The following is a 14,978-nucleotide window of genomic DNA, read 5'->3' on the forward strand; positions in this document are numbered from 1 at the left end:
AGCGGCCTCTGCCAGCGGTTATGAGCTCGGGGATAGAAGGATGCCGCAAAGTACAGCAGAGCGAGGATATGTTTTGTACACATTCATTGAAGGGTTGCGTTGAAAGTTTGCGATATCTTCAGAGGCAAATGTCATAGTCGCTTGACAGGTTATACCCTCAAAATCTCAGGCCTCTAAAGCTAGTATCTCTTTGTCTTCCCCTTTCTTGTACTCTACAAGCCTTAACCCCTTCGGCATTAATCAAGTTCGCTGGCTAAAACCTTGCTCTAAACCCTGCTCGACAGCTTTGATATCATTGAGGACCTCTCCTGCAGAGTTGTACAGTTGCATCCAACATTTATGAGTAATAGCAGCACAAGCAGAAGAATCACGCGGGAAATCACCTCTTGCAAACCGAGACTTAACCTCGTCATCCCACCCAGCCTCTCCACTGACGATATCTGAAAAAACCTCTTGTCCCGTCATGATGAAGTAAATAGTACACCCAAGTGCAAAGATATCCGTCTTGAAGTTAGCCGCGAATTCATCGTATCGCGGACAGAAATATCGACACGGCTCGCTAACCCATCCATCCAGTAGGATGTTGCCGTCTTCGGAGAGATGGCGCCCTTGAAAATCGGCTAGCTTGAGATGGGCATTTTGGTCAACCAAGACGTTTGTGGGTTGTATATCACAATGGATCACCCTTTTTGAGTGTACATGTTCGACTGCCTCGGAGAGTTCTCGGCACCATGCCAACCTTTGTTGAAGGGACGGAGCGGGAAAATCCGATGCGGTTAGATATTTGAAGATTGTCCCATTGACTGCACGCTCAAGGTACAGGCCGATCTCCGTGAACCCTTTGTGGCCGATAATGTGAGGATGTCGGCCAACTACGGTGAGAATTTGGTGTTCAAGATCGAGGCGTGTCAAATCACCTCCTGGCTCCAGTGGATACTTCAGGATAGTGGAATCATCCACCTCTCCGATGAAGGCGCTGCTTCCACAGGCTAGGACGCACTGCACTCCCGGCGGACAGTAGAAATGGTACTCGACTCTCTCTCGTTGTCCCATGGTGGAAAGCCGTATGTTGTTCAATGTGAGAGGTGGCGTTTCAGATACTGATGGTAACAAGCAAGTGCGTGGGTGGCTTGTAGACTGCTGCGTGAGAACGATTAAGAAAAGTAGAATGAAGTGGTTTAGTTGACTGTTGAGTGAGTGATTTTATTACTTCCCACAACTGTCGTATATGTACATGCACTCTTCCATTCTGCTTGGCCCGTGTCAGGCCCCTTACATACGCACGCTCCTCCAAGAATGACAGATAATGTCCAAACACGCCACCAATCACTTCTCGCATTTCCCACCTTGCTTGCATGACTGTTTTGTCAGCAAGTCATCCTTAGATGTCCGTGCCCTGTCATCCTTTCACTGCAGCAGCGAGACGCTAGCATGTAGCAGACACTCCATTGTCGACCCGAGACTGTAGTCCCGCCACGTGTAGCTTAGCGCTGCCCGTCTTTTTTTAGGCTGTGGGCCAATTAGGGACCTTGCTCGTGTTTTCGCTGGCAGCCGACGGCGCGACATGAAACCCCATTTCCATTGAAACAAGAAGACTGCAGGTGACCCCCGTCATTCGCTTAACCACTTGCGTCGGTGCCTGCCGGCTTCATCGGTTGCGATACGCCGCTATCAGGGCGAACTAAGTACAGTAGTGGAAGCCCTCACCGGTTGCAAGCTTCAGTACGTATTTCACAGAACGACCAGGAAGTTGCAGGCCACTGCTATCAGAGTGCTGCGAATAGCGCTTGGCTCGCAGGCACATTTTCGTTGCGAGTATGTTAGGCACAGAGGTTTATCATAAATTGACGGCTGGGAAAGAAGTTAGTAACTACGTCTGAAATGTGTACCAACAGATAGCCATTAATCAGACTGAGGTGAACGAAGCACGGTGAGAGCCTTCACCGGCTGCAAGCTTGCAGCACGCCAACCACACAAAACGACCGGTGAGGACGCACAGCTGGTGTTTACCTGAAATCGTGGCCGTTATTAGTTGCGGGAGAGCACATATCACTCGTGCGGGGCGTTTTATGTGTAGCCAAGCTCATTTTCAGTTCACTTGGCGCTGTGCATTCACAAATGCAACTATTAGCAAGGGTATGCAATCTAGTGGTGCGCATCGAATACGTAAGAAGACCTCGTGAAACTGTTAAAAGGCATTTAATACCTAAAGCATGCTGGCCCAGAATGCCAAAGCGAGCTCGAATATATTGAATTATTTGCAGAAAATGCCGAAAGAACCGCACAGTAAGGTCTAGGTGTTCTTGTTGGAATATCGATCGGATTATCGATGGGAAAGTGGAGATGTCGGCCTGGCTGGGCCAATCATATCACACGGATCCATCTCCGTCAGAGTGGGTCCGTCTGGCCAGCCATATTACGGCCTTCGTCGATTGCTGCCCTTCACGTTAGATCCCTTCCTTCTACACACTAGAATCTACGAATACCCTCATACCTATATGAAGCGTTCGTTCACTTAAGTGACCTGTGAAACCAACAGTTCTAGTTAAATTAACATCCTGACCCGCCCCCAGACTCGCCCACTTTAGCTACAGCAGGTCCAGCACTGCGGTACAAGCCGGAAAGAAGTCAATGGTTATTGAAATTGATGGGTATAGTGGGGATAGCTTCATTTGAGGATGGCGAAATTAGGGAGGTGTCGAAAAGTGGACAGTTTGACTTATCCAGAAAGGCCTTATACAAGCCCAGCCCGTTACGGTACTAAATCAGGACCCATACGAGATTGTAGGTTGGTTTAAGGTACCCTGTAGGTTAACTCTTGTCCTTTAGTAGTTGACGAACAGACCTGTGAATACATTTAGGATATCAAAGCCTAACTTAGGTTCTGCGACGAGCACTGCTTATTCGACGCAGACGTTATATAACTCCAACTCGCTAGCCATTACTAACTGCCTGCAGCGCTTGCGGCCAGGGGAACGCCACTTCGGTCCACGGACAACCCTCGAAGAAGCACATGCCTAGTAGCCACCTGCGTACACGGAGTTGTGGCACGCCGCCGCTGCCTAGGGTTCCTTTTTCTACTCCGAGAGAGACGTGACGGTCGATGTCGTTAGCTTCATGTGTCTGCGAGCCAGCAATACCCTGCCACGCAGACGTAAAGGCGAAAGCCGCAATCGGGGATGGCCCGTCGTCGCCCTGGTCTGGCCACACGAAAACGGCGCGATACGGCGCCCGCCGCCCCGACTCATTCCAAATGCTACCTAGTCTTAGCTTCCGGCGGGCCAAGATCGCCGCCGCTAGCTCAACAGCCATGCGGTGGAGATACATATCAGTGAAGGAGCAGTACTCTTCCTCGGCGCGGGCGTCGGCGGCGAGGTAAGTCAGACTACCCACTTTTCGGCACCCCCCCCATTTCGGCACCCCAAAAATGAAGCTATTCCCATCATACTCGTCGACTTCAATTAATCATTGACTTCTTCTAGATGCAACAACAATACAGCTTTCAGCTTCACTAGGGTATTCAGAGTCGCTGGATTCGGCTGCATCATCCTCTTTTTCCCCAGCCTTAAGTTGCGCCTGCTGGATGTCTTTGATGTTGGCGAGCTTAGTGTTAGGATCCAGCTGGACTGCCCTTCTTTTCCTTACTGCAGTATTGGTGACTTGGGCCTGCAGAAGCTCCAGTTTCTGCTGGGTATTTGCCAGCTCATATGCCTGCTCGCTGAAGCCTTTTTTTACCTTCCTGAATAGAAGGCGTTGAGTAAAGGCATCATTCTCCAGCTCTGTGAATAGCTTCAACTGCCCAGCTAGATCCTTCATCTTCCTTGGCGTCGACCATGCCACTGCAGATGACGCAGATACCCATCCTTCAGCTTCCTTGCCTCCAGACTGCCCTTTGCTGACCTGATCAGATGATCCTGATGCTGCTGGTGTTGATGGGAGCAGTAGGGAGCTCATCAGAGGCTTCGCCATAGAGACAGGCCATAACCCTGTCCATTTCCAACCACTTCTAATGTTCTGCATCGTCATACCTGCAGTACGAGCCTTCTGATAACAGCCTATAAAGTTCCTCTTGCCTACAACAGTTGAATCATTCCACTGACCAAGGTATCCAAGCTCCTTCCTATAGGCTGCCTTGACAGGGCTGAAGACTGACTGATCAAGTGGCTGGAGGACATGGGAGGTATGTGGCGGTAAGAACAATAGATGGATGTTGTTTATATAGCATAACCACATAAAGTCAGTCGTTGTATGACTCCCATGTCCATCCATGATCAGCAGCCTGACCTCCTTGCCCTGAGGAAGAGTCTGAGGGATGAAGACCTTCTGCAGCCATTCAACTGCAGTGGCATCTGAAGTCCATCCATTCTCCGTTGCAGTGAATTGCCATCCTTCATAAGGGCCAAGGTCTAGAGGAAACCACTGCTGCTGGACTGCCTTGCCCTTATAGATAACGAGGGGATTCAGAACATGGCCCAGGGCAGAGATGCATTCGATGATGGATACCCATGCCCTTGATCCAGGCTGTTTCTTACGTACAGACTTCGTCTCAGACATGCCCAGCACCAGCCCATTAGATCCCTGGCCCTCAAGGATACCAGTCTCATCCATGTTGTATCTATTAGCTGGTTTGATGCTGGTGATCTCTGGTATGGCGAGTAGTTTGAACCAGTCCCTGATGACCTCAGTAGATGCCCCATTAACACGCCTAGAATCGATAGGGCGACTTCTCTGGACCTTGACTGATGGATTCCTCTTCAAGAAGGCTTGGATCCATCCCTTTCCTATAGGCTCTGTATCCCCCATGGCATGGAGGATCCTTTCTGCGAATAGCCTCACTTGCAGATGGGTTGGGGCAACACCAAGGGCATGCTGAATGCGAACCCATTCAGCCAGTTTAGCCTCCTGACTAACAGAAAGTCTCTGCAGGTCAGAAAAGGCAATTGACCTTGGTTGAGTGCCCTTAATCCGATACTGAAGTGTTGATCTTGGGATGCCATACACCTGACCAGCCCTCTTAATGGGCATGCCGTTGGTTATTGCGTCAAGGGCCTGATTGACTTCATCTTCGGTATACTGGCCCATAAGGTCGAAAAGAAGCTCTGAGGAAAAAATGAGGTTATTCGCATAAGTATAGAAAATGTTGTTGATGTTGAAAGTTGAGGGGTATGTTCTGGTGATGAGGCATTTGAGGCATTTTTGGGGTGCCGAAATGGGGGGGGGTGCCGAAAAGTGGGTAGTCTGACTTAATCGTCGAGCCGGTCGGCGAGCGGGTTGTAATTCAAATCGCGTAGGCAAAATACGAGCCGCAGCAGGCCCTTCCGCTCATCAAGTGTTAAACGGCCTCTTGGTTCGTTGATCCATGGCAATTTCCGCGGGAATCTTGCGGTATCGATGATGAAACCCAGCTTCCATAGATGGCCCCTTGTTGCAATGCCGTTCGCTGTCAACTTCGCATCGATCAGCCGACAGCCTTTGTTGAACGTCAATTGCCGCATGTCGTCTTCGGGCGCGTGGAATTGCCTGAACATCAATCTGTCGAGAAGCTCCGACGTCGTCAGCCCGGCTACCGATGCCATGTTATTGTTGCTGTTATCAAGAATCTCGCCGTTGAGTAGACACATGGCCAGTATTGACAGACTGGGGCTCTGACCCTGCCGGCTGAGTGCTCCACCATCCAACCGCACTGGGTACTGGCAGCAATTGGCCACAATCGCAAGCCGATCCCATGGCTTCGACAGTTTGCGCGCCTCGATGTCGGCGATCACCGTTGGGGTCATGGAGCTTGAACTGTGTACCATAAGCGCGTATCTCCCAGCCGCGCGGAGCACGCCGTCAACCCGGTTAGCATCCAGCCGCAGCAGCGCTGTCACCTCGCGGATCGCTAGGCACAGCCGCGTCGCCTGCGTGGAGAACATGACGGACTGTATGCACAGCTCGCCTGGTATCTCGCCAAATACACCGTGCCGCCGCTTCTGCAGCTCCAGGGACGGATCGTGGCGGATCAGTAGCTGCATCCGCGTTCCGCCGCGGTAGTTTTCCTGGAACGTCCATGCACGACACCACCAGCTGTCTCGCGTGATCTCGCTCAGCAGCAGCAATGCCTTCGTCGCCACGTGAACAGGAGTTGCTGCACAAAGCCGAAACTCGCAATCTCCGTCGACGAGGTCCCCCGAGAGGATTTGCTTAAGTAGGTACAGCTCAGATCCGGTCTTCAGCTCCCAGCCCAGCAGTGCCACAGGGTGCTCGCTGAGCTGGTAGACGAGATCCATGGCTTGTATAGCATCGCGTTTCTCGATGCAGCGTAAGTGGCGGGCGCAATCATTGATGCCGCATGTGACTTGACGAATACAGTGAGCATCGATCCAAAAGAAGTCGACATTGTTGTGGCGCATGTAGTGTAGGACGCGATCGAGAACGCATTTTCGTACCGGAGAGAGTCGGAAGTGGCTATCATCCCAGTTTTCGACGGGGTAGATCCCAGGTTCCGAGTTTTCATGCTCCGAAGGAGCCCAGGTGTAGGACAGTGCGACGTACCGCCGATAGCAGAAGGCGTTGATCGACCAGCGGCGCAGCTCCGAGCCCTTGAATTGGAGACACTGGAGGCTGCTGATGAAGGAGCGAAACTTGACATGCTCTTGCTGGTTGCGCTCGCTGCCTATGTCGACGAGCTGCGAGACAATAGACGCGCGGTGGTGCCAGCTGAGCTCTTGAAGTAATTGTTCCTTGTCGTCGTTGTCGCTCATCGTTGCGGCTTGGCGGGCGTGGGTAGTTCGCAAGGAGCGATTGCGAAGTTGTTCGTACCAAACGCGTCCCTACGCTGTTTTAAAAGTGCTGGCAACAGACACTAACGTAATTGATCGGCGGTCAGATCTGACGGTGATTGGGATTGGCCAATATGTGGCAGTGTTATCACTGAAGCAGAAAGAAAGGTCGCGCGAGGCCGCCCATCGATATACTCTGTAGTCAGACTTGAACCCGCAAAAGAGTGACGGAACAAACGGGCCGCAGGACTGGCGGGCGTCTAGCATCCAGCCCCACTACGCCCGCACCGGTGCATTGCATGCTAGCCTCTGATGCTGTTCTTTTGCTTGCTTCTTGTCGCGTGCGCCTTTCAGTCGGCTATAGAGAGTTGCATTGGGTAATTACCCCTCAATCTGAAGCAGCCTTTCGGATAGTCTTCCCATTCAACACGTCCATCTCGGCGTTGTAAATCTATTCGGGTACCTGTTTGGGCATGGCGAATCGAATAACATTTTCCAAAGTATTAAAATGAATTCTGTTGATTATTGATGCGTTGCAACAGAAATCGGTGGCGAGGTTGGATGAGGAAGAAAACCGGCCAAAAGCGGTGTTCGGTTGCGGGAGCAAGGGACGAGTAGTTATTATCGGTTGGTCATTGGGTGGCTGCAGCAACCAGGGTGCGGAAAGACGTCCCAAAATGTCTGTTCCTGGTGGCTTCTGTCTGCCGCACGTGAGACAAGACGTGCTGCTACAGCTCTGACGCGTGGGCGTCTCTTGGTCCGGAATGCCTCGGCGTGAACGGGAGATTAATACGCCACGTCGATTGGTACTAGCACCAGTCAAGCTCTAATCTTTAGTGCCGCTTTGCCCATGGGCCGACTCTGTTCCAGCCCCCCTCCCGAGCGTCAACGGCAGCATTGGGACTAGTGGTCCGACTTCGCTAGGTACGCTTCTTCCCTTGGGAGGTGCCGTCGACAGTCGGACCCGCTGCTGCGCCCTCGCCGCCAGGTTCCCGTCTGCTGCACGGGAAGTATAACCCTACGAGCCGGCGCCTGCTATCCCGTGCGTAGGCCTTTTCCCATGCTGTTGCTTCCTGTCGCCCGCTGGTTCCACCATGCAGGGTCACAAGGGAGGCCCTTTGCCTTGTCGTCCTGTCTGGAGCCGCTCCCCGCATGCTTGGCGCGCCCTGGCGACGGGTCTCTGTCTTCTGTCTGCCTATGCCTGGCCTGTCGAGCTTCTTGGCAAATCTGTGCATCAATCTCGTGCGTTGACGTGGCTCTTGGGATGGGATGGCCCCGGGTGATGTCCGCTATAGCCTCACTGTCTTCGACCTCTTGCTCTCCCTTGTCGTCTGCCTCGGGACCGCACTGTCGGCCGTCCTGGGGGTTGGTCTCGGTCATTTTTATAACAGGCGCGGCCGAGTCTAACGCCGGCCACGTCACCGCGGTACTACTTCCCGACGCTGGACTCATCATGTCCCGCCGCAGTACCTCAAACCAGCTGCTTGCGGCCCCCGAGCGGAAGAATTGCTGGCATCGAACCCTTCGCTCGTATGGCAGGCTTGCCTACAGCAGCCCCGCTTGTCTACCCAGCCGTGTTCTTCTCGGCAGTCTGCCTGGATAATGTCGGTGTCCCGGCTGATGCAACGGCACGACTTGCATTTGCACCCGTCGTCGCCTGTTTCTCCCAGGGTTGGCACGGGATCGCTATGCGGGTCTGGGAAGCGGAAATTCGGTAGGTCGTCCTCGCTACGGAAGATGCCTGATAGGCCGTCGACTGCACGATTGACGTGTCGTCTTTGCTTAGCATTTAACCCGTGATTGTTAGACGTGTGATATGGCCTGATGCTTCGAGGCCGGTTATGGCGGTCTGACATTGCGTGCAGACAACAACGCAGTATCCGTCTAGGTAGACAAATCGAAAGATGTCTGGAGACATGATGATAGACAGTGATCTTCTTCCCATGGGTGATGCTAGCGGTAGGCTAAGGCGTATCTAGTAGTGTAACTAGTATACTAAAAAGGACAACATGGTTCGTTGTTCAGATGATACGTTGGTTACCTTGCTACTAGGAAGATATTTCAAAGGTGTTCTGATGCGTCGCATGTTCTACGCTAGCCACGGTATTGCCGTGTTAAGGACAGCATAACGGACTACTAATCTTCCAGGTTACATCGTGAACCCTTTCGCGGAACGGAGGGCTATGTTGAAGAGTTACTTCTGACTAGTATTCCCTGCTTGTAAAGAATAGATTGATATCTGTGTATTATGCCTCGTGTAGCCTGTATTTTAGGTCTATTGACTGGCTTGAATAGGATAAAGTAGGTAGGTAGGCAGGGCGCCTACCCTGGCGAAAGGTGTAGGCCTACTGTCCCACTTTCGCTTAGCCCTCTTGCCCGGGGCCAGATTTATCCCGAGCCCCATGGTGGCCCATTCTGTTCCAACAGAATCCTTTGCAACAAAGATGAAGAGAAGGCAACTTAGGGCTTGGAAAATGTCCGTAGTGTATCCAACTACAGTCCTAGTTGTCCAAGCTAAGATACATGAGTGCAGTAACGATCCTTCACACGATTTTTGATCCACATGAGAGGCAATAAAGTGGCTCAGACCATCCCTTATTACCTCCCACGACAACGTCTTTGCCTAAGACCTTGATCTCGATTCTTGGTGGATCAGTCTCCATTGAGACCTTTGCCTCGAAAAGCTGCTCATCGGGTGCTTTGGTTGCTTCCACCATCTTCAGCTCGTCGAACATGGCCTTGCCAAATGCCGGCAAAAGCGTCTTCGATGCAGTGACTGTGCTTTGGTCCGGATGTCGAAACGAAATGTTCTTGGGAATAGCGAGGGGAGTTATTGGCGCGAGTACTTCTTCTGGTGCCCCGCTAATATTATAGGCCTTTGCGTCGCTCGGTCGGTCATCGCCAGCAGGAGCTTCTTCACCAAGATTGGAGTGATCTCCTGCTAGCCGTTTGCAGGCTCGCTGTACAGCATCCGCTTGGAGGCAATGTTCATGAAGCCATGCGGCACATTTCTCACTGGAACATCCAATGAGGATCATGTCGGGATTGGCTGGCTGTCCACATGTGCAACGCCGCACTACTGACGACAGTTGTTTGGTTCGACAATCAAGAGCCTGCCGCCAGTATAGAGCTTCCTGGATTCGTTCGTCGTTATCCTCATGCCATTGCTGAACATTGGCAGATGATGTCACGCTGGTAACGTTGATAATGTCCATATGATTAGAGGCAATGAGCTCGTTTCGTCCATGGTAAGACTGGCGGCCTCCAGGATATGTGTCTCTATCCATGCTGCCTTCTGGGAGTTCTTCTGGCCAGTACATCCAGTAAATACGCGCGAAAACATGCTGCTCGTCGCTGGCGCGAATATCCAGTATGAAGGCTACCCAGTCTTCTCCAGATCGGGACTTTCGAAGTCCTCTAAGCGAATCGTTGTGAAATGCCGCCGTCGTCTCAGGTCCGATCTTTTGACTTTCTAGACTCTGGTCGTTTGCGACATAAACAAAACTCTCACGAAAGAACTTGGAACCATTCAGGACAAAGCTGTTGTATCGCGTCATGCCGAGCCAGGTCTTCTCGGGCAGGACGTTGTACTGAAGATCAAGACATTCGTGAGCGCTCTTTCGATTGAACCAGCCAGTGGGGACGAAGGGACACGTCTGCTTGAATCCGTTTTGCGTATCGGTCATTCGCTCGTACTTCGGCCGCTTCTTCTGGGGCCTGGAATTAGGCTTGGTATAATACGTGATCAGAAATGGAGGTCCGGCCTCGTCCGTTCTTTTGAGATGACGCTTCCGCGTGATGGAAGACATGATGATGTTAGGTTTTGGACCGCAGATGAGAGCGCGCAGAAGAACAGGTGAGGAGTTGAAGTGTCGGCTTGACTTGAAGAGTTCAGGATGGGATGAGGAGCTGAAGTGCGCAAAATGTTGCGTTAAATAGGGTGACATTGACGCGTCAGGGCGCGAAGTGGGGCTGTGCAAAAAGCATGGACCCACTTTGGAGCGGTGGAAGGTCAAGCTTATGACTGAACGCTAAAGGAGGTTCCAATACGAATTTTGAGCAGCATCCAGTAAGACGAGGTGGCAGACCTTCTTGTAGTGTCCGATATTAACAGGAACGGCGAGTTTATTGCAATGTGTTGCGCACGGCCGACAACTACGGTTGGATGGTGCTATGAAAAGTTATCACCAGCACACTTGAACCTGAAAACGGACTACACGAACAACAACCACCACCGCACTACCTGTTCCAAAGCTAACAAGCTACTTGGATAATGAAAAGGAAACTGGAAATGGAACTGCGTTGTTAAACAAGTAAATTTGCTATTTAAACGATTGTGTCTGGTTTTTTATGTATACTCCTACAGTTTTTCTTGTGCACTCTACTTTTTTTTTCAATCCCAATTTGCCAATCAACTGCAGCAAAGACTGAGAACACTTTATAATTCAAAAAACAGGAGAAGACAGACGGTTTTTCCTTTTCTGTTGCTATAATCACTTCCGTGGCGATTTTCCTCGAATGTGCCGATTGAGATTATCCATCCTTGTGAACATTTTCCTGCATCTGCATACTAACCGAGGTTGCTGAAAATGTGTTCTGTGATGCTTCCTTATATCCCTTTGACATGCTGATCTAGTGGGACATACAGGACACAAAACAGGCTTGTAGTAGGTTTTGAAATGCCTTCTGTTTAGAAACTTAGCACTTTCTACCCCCTAATGAGTCATAAGCGTTCGAACTATCTCCAGCGGCTTGAAGTCAAAAATTGCCTTCTGCAACCATGCCATGCACAACATTGGAGTCCCCTCTGGCGTCTTCTGTCGTCACGTAAAGGCAATACCTTCTCTTCAAATTTAATTCGAACATTTGCATCTGCATCTTTTGCGCCTAAGAGAAGAAATGAAGGCAGTACGTCCATGCTTTCCATTCCGATGAAAGTGTGTTCTGCCTTGCCTGTAATTTCACTCTCACCTGGTTCGTTTACGGCTGGTCCAACGAGCGGACTCTAGGTGAATGTCAAATGCTCACTCTAAAGAGGATTTAAAGCATCGGTAAACTCAGAGCTATCCCACAGGACAAGATGACTGTCCATGACTGGTGTCGTTGTTCCATCCGCAAACATGTCCGTATCAGGGCCTGTAAGCGACGCGATTCCGTAAAGACTGTAAATACAAGAGTATCGCTGGCCGTCTTGGCTCCAAAATGTCGAGCCTAGAGGTTTTCTTCCTCTTCCTTGAGTACGTACGGGTTATGCCCTACTATGAAGGATTAGTTAGAGTCTTTTGCGGTCAAAGGCTTCCTACAGTTTTGGTCTATCACTGGGAGAATCTGGTGACGAGAATGTGATGACGCGAAACTCCTCAACTCCACCGTGTTAAGTGTGGATTATATAACCACGGGACGGTTTGGCCTACTCCTTTTAATTGTTCTTTTGATGTCTATAACAGCAGTGAAAAGTTAGCTATTGATTTCGGTAGCAGGATCCCTGTTTTTACGTTATGTTGGGGCTGTTCAATAGCGTCAGACGTACGCCAATCGCGGCCATAACCGTCTCAGCATGATTGAAGACTGCCACTCCCACATCACGGGAGCATCCCCCCTCAATGACTTCTGGATTTCTCCACAGCATGACAGATTAGTCGTAAAACAAAACCAAGAAGCACGATCAAAGTCCCAATCTCACCACGAAATGGCCTCAAAAGTACAGGGCCAGTTCCTAATCCTTGTTCTATCAAAGCATCGCACGCTAACCCCTCTGAATAGTAAGCAGAAGCCGCTCTAGAAAGCGATCAGTAGAGGCGTAATACTGTTCGATAGCGTCGCATCGGAAACCAAAGCGCCGTCCAGCTACCACAGAGCTAGAGCTAGGTAAAAAGTGACTCTGCCTACACCTCATCTTCAACTGTCTACCCAGGTGACACTGCACTGCAACCAATGGCAGAGCTGGGGGTACGCGTCGAGATCTCTGGGTGGGGCAGCGGATGAACCTGAGCCCGTGCACGATCTCAGCCATATCATAGCGTGGAACGCGTCGAGTGGATCAATTGAGGAATCTAGCCAATGGTTATACAGGGATGCCGGAATCTCGACAATTTGTCGGACCTGGACATTGCATATCCGAGGCGTGCAATCAACCCATGCTCGATTGCCTATTGCAATAGGGGATATTGGCATTGTAGCCTTGAAACCTTATTCTGTTTATTGTTTGAGGTTAGAAAGACGTGTCAAAGAACAACAACAACAACAACAACACCTTACTCGCTTAGCAGGAACAGACTAATATGCACATTATTGCTGGCTGCTAAGCTGTTGCCTGACACAAGTCTGATTATCAAGCTCGTTGATGTTCTATAGTTGCCTTGTACGGCCACGACGTAAATTATATTCAACTCCCTAAATAGTAGGCTGGAAACAATAAAATTAGCCTAGCTACGAATCTGTAGTAGCCGTAATGAACACCGGTTCAATGTGGGCTTCTGGGAATCGTTTTTCTCGCAGCACTGTGTTCTTCTCTCTTTCCCCCTTAAGAAGCAATCTATAACAGATATTTCGTGGTAAAGATGAAATCGAACCAAGCTTGACGAGAGCTGCGGGGATGCTTGTGTTGCTTGTGTCTCTCTGAGCCTTGACCCAGAATAGGTAATCCATCTTTTGGAAGCAATAGATCTGTTCGTGGCGCAAAGTCCACGTCTGACCTGGTGGGCGGAGCACAGCTGTTTCAAGCATGCGGACTTGGTTTTTCCAACTCGGCGTTGGACCACCACATGTGAAGGCACCGTATTGCAGACAAGCATTTGATATGTAAGCGAATGTCGCACAGTCGTCCGAATCTGCTAGAATTGTTGTCCACTTGTTGTGACCTGTGAGTGGAATTCGAAAACACTGCTCCACGATGCCGCTCCGAGGCCACGCGACCGAAAAATATGTTCCGTCCGGACTCAGGCCAGTGTCCTTAAGAGTTCCCAGTATTAGGCGGACCCAGCCATAGACGAACTGTTTGGATTCAGGGGACAGGCTTTCCAGCCAGCTTTCCAGATCCGACTCGATGTCCCTGAAGGTTTCAGTCATTTTAGAGTTGGTCTCGAGCCTCGCGTATTCTGTGTGGGTCCCCACGAACGCTGGGAGCAATTCGGCCACTAATACTCTTAGCGGAACCCTCTGAGCGACGCCGTTACAAAAGCTGACTCTGACGCCCAGGTACTCACTCAGGCGGCAAATCAAGCGGCCATTATCACTCTCGATAATTTTAGCCTTCACAGTCATTCCCGGCCGCTTTGCCCAAACTCCAATGACAGAAATGACCACCCTGTCTAGGCCAAGTTGCACACCAGCTTGTCTCTCGATCATCTCATTGTAGGGCCGATATGTTCCAAGCTCGTAGCGTCCTGTTGCTGACCCAGACCAACACTGGTCCTCGTCTATGTTGCAGTTGATGTTGACCTCGACTGAGCTCCCGATGACAATTTCGTTCTCAAGATCAAGTAAATGTGGCCCATCCGACAACATCGGCTTCCGATCCCAGTGATATTTTCCGCTGCGTTCATGCGACGGTTCGATATATATGTATCCTCCGCCAATATTGATCGCAACTGGTGCTTCAGCTTGTCCTGGTCGGAAGATGAGCTGCCCCGGACCCCAGGTATCCAAGACATTCTCAAGAGAGGCGCGAACATCAAACTTTCCAGTCGATTGTCCAGCTGGTGGTTTGTGCTGTGAACTCAGCACGTCGAAAACAAACACAGGGCTTTGTGCCATACCAGCAAGGCAGGTGAGTTCGACAAGGCTGGCTATAATGTGGGTATTGACTTCGGCCGACGTCTCCATGCCAAGAAGTACGATTCGTTTCAATGGGCTGTCAAGAAAGAACGGTCGAATACTGCCAATATGAGCCTGCGAGTAAGATAAAAAGTTGACGCAGAGCAACTGTATTGCCAAAGAACTGAGGTGAAGAGAATGTCGTAGGAAGTCGGTGCTGCTTTCTGGAATACTTTGAATGTCAAAGAATTGGCTCAGGATCGAACGAGAAGCGTCCTGAAGCTTCACCAGTCCGGGCTGGAGATCGAACTGATCCTGATGAAGCTTTTCAATGGTCTTCAGAGGCTCGAGAATTCGCACTGCTGACGAGAAGCTAAGTCGAACCATTTGTATCTCAGGGGAGACACTGCTTCCATTGGTTTTGCAGCGCCTTAAACCCGTGAAAGAGTCGCAGCAAAAACC

The 14,978-nt window shown here is 50.7% G+C and overlaps 4 protein-coding genes across 4 annotated transcripts; all 4 read right to left on the reverse strand.

Moving 5' to 3' along the window:
• Window positions 1–240: 240 nt before the first annotated feature.
• CH63R_14441 (Serine threonine protein kinase) lies at window positions 241–1,053 on the reverse strand (the record flags this gene model as incomplete). Its single annotated transcript, XM_018309415.1, has 1 exon — window positions 241–1,053. The coding sequence occupies one exon, from the start codon at window positions 1,051–1,053 to the stop codon at window positions 241–243; it is 813 nt and encodes a 270-aa protein (XP_018150658.1).
• Window positions 1,054–5,325: 4,272 nt separating this feature from the next.
• On the reverse strand, window positions 5,326–6,743 carry CH63R_14442 (ATP-dependent DNA helicase; the record flags this gene model as incomplete). Its single annotated transcript, XM_018309416.1, has 2 exons — window positions 5,326–5,447; window positions 5,468–6,743. The coding sequence occupies 2 exons, from the start codon at window positions 6,741–6,743 to the stop codon at window positions 5,326–5,328; spliced, it is 1,398 nt and encodes a 465-aa protein (XP_018150659.1).
• A 1,053-nt stretch (window positions 6,744–7,796) lies between these two features.
• On the reverse strand, window positions 7,797–8,141 carry CH63R_14443 (uncharacterized protein; the record flags this gene model as incomplete). The annotated part of the gene is made up of 1 exon (XM_018309417.1): window positions 7,797–8,141. One exon carries the CDS (start codon window positions 8,139–8,141, stop codon window positions 7,797–7,799), a length of 345 nt encoding a protein of 114 aa, XP_018150660.1.
• A 1,163-nt stretch (window positions 8,142–9,304) lies between these two features.
• On the reverse strand, window positions 9,305–10,570 carry CH63R_14444 (Ebs-bah-phd domain-containing protein; the record flags this gene model as incomplete). The annotated part of the gene is made up of 1 exon (XM_018309418.1): window positions 9,305–10,570. The coding sequence occupies one exon, from the start codon at window positions 10,568–10,570 to the stop codon at window positions 9,305–9,307; it is 1,266 nt and encodes a 421-aa protein (XP_018150661.1).
• Window positions 10,571–14,978: the final 4,408 nt, after the last annotated feature.

This window comes from Colletotrichum higginsianum, chromosome 11 (assembly GCF_001672515.1).
Source record: "Colletotrichum higginsianum IMI 349063 chromosome 11, whole genome shotgun sequence".
Lineage (NCBI taxonomy): Eukaryota > Fungi > Ascomycota > Sordariomycetes > Glomerellales > Glomerellaceae > Colletotrichum > Colletotrichum higginsianum.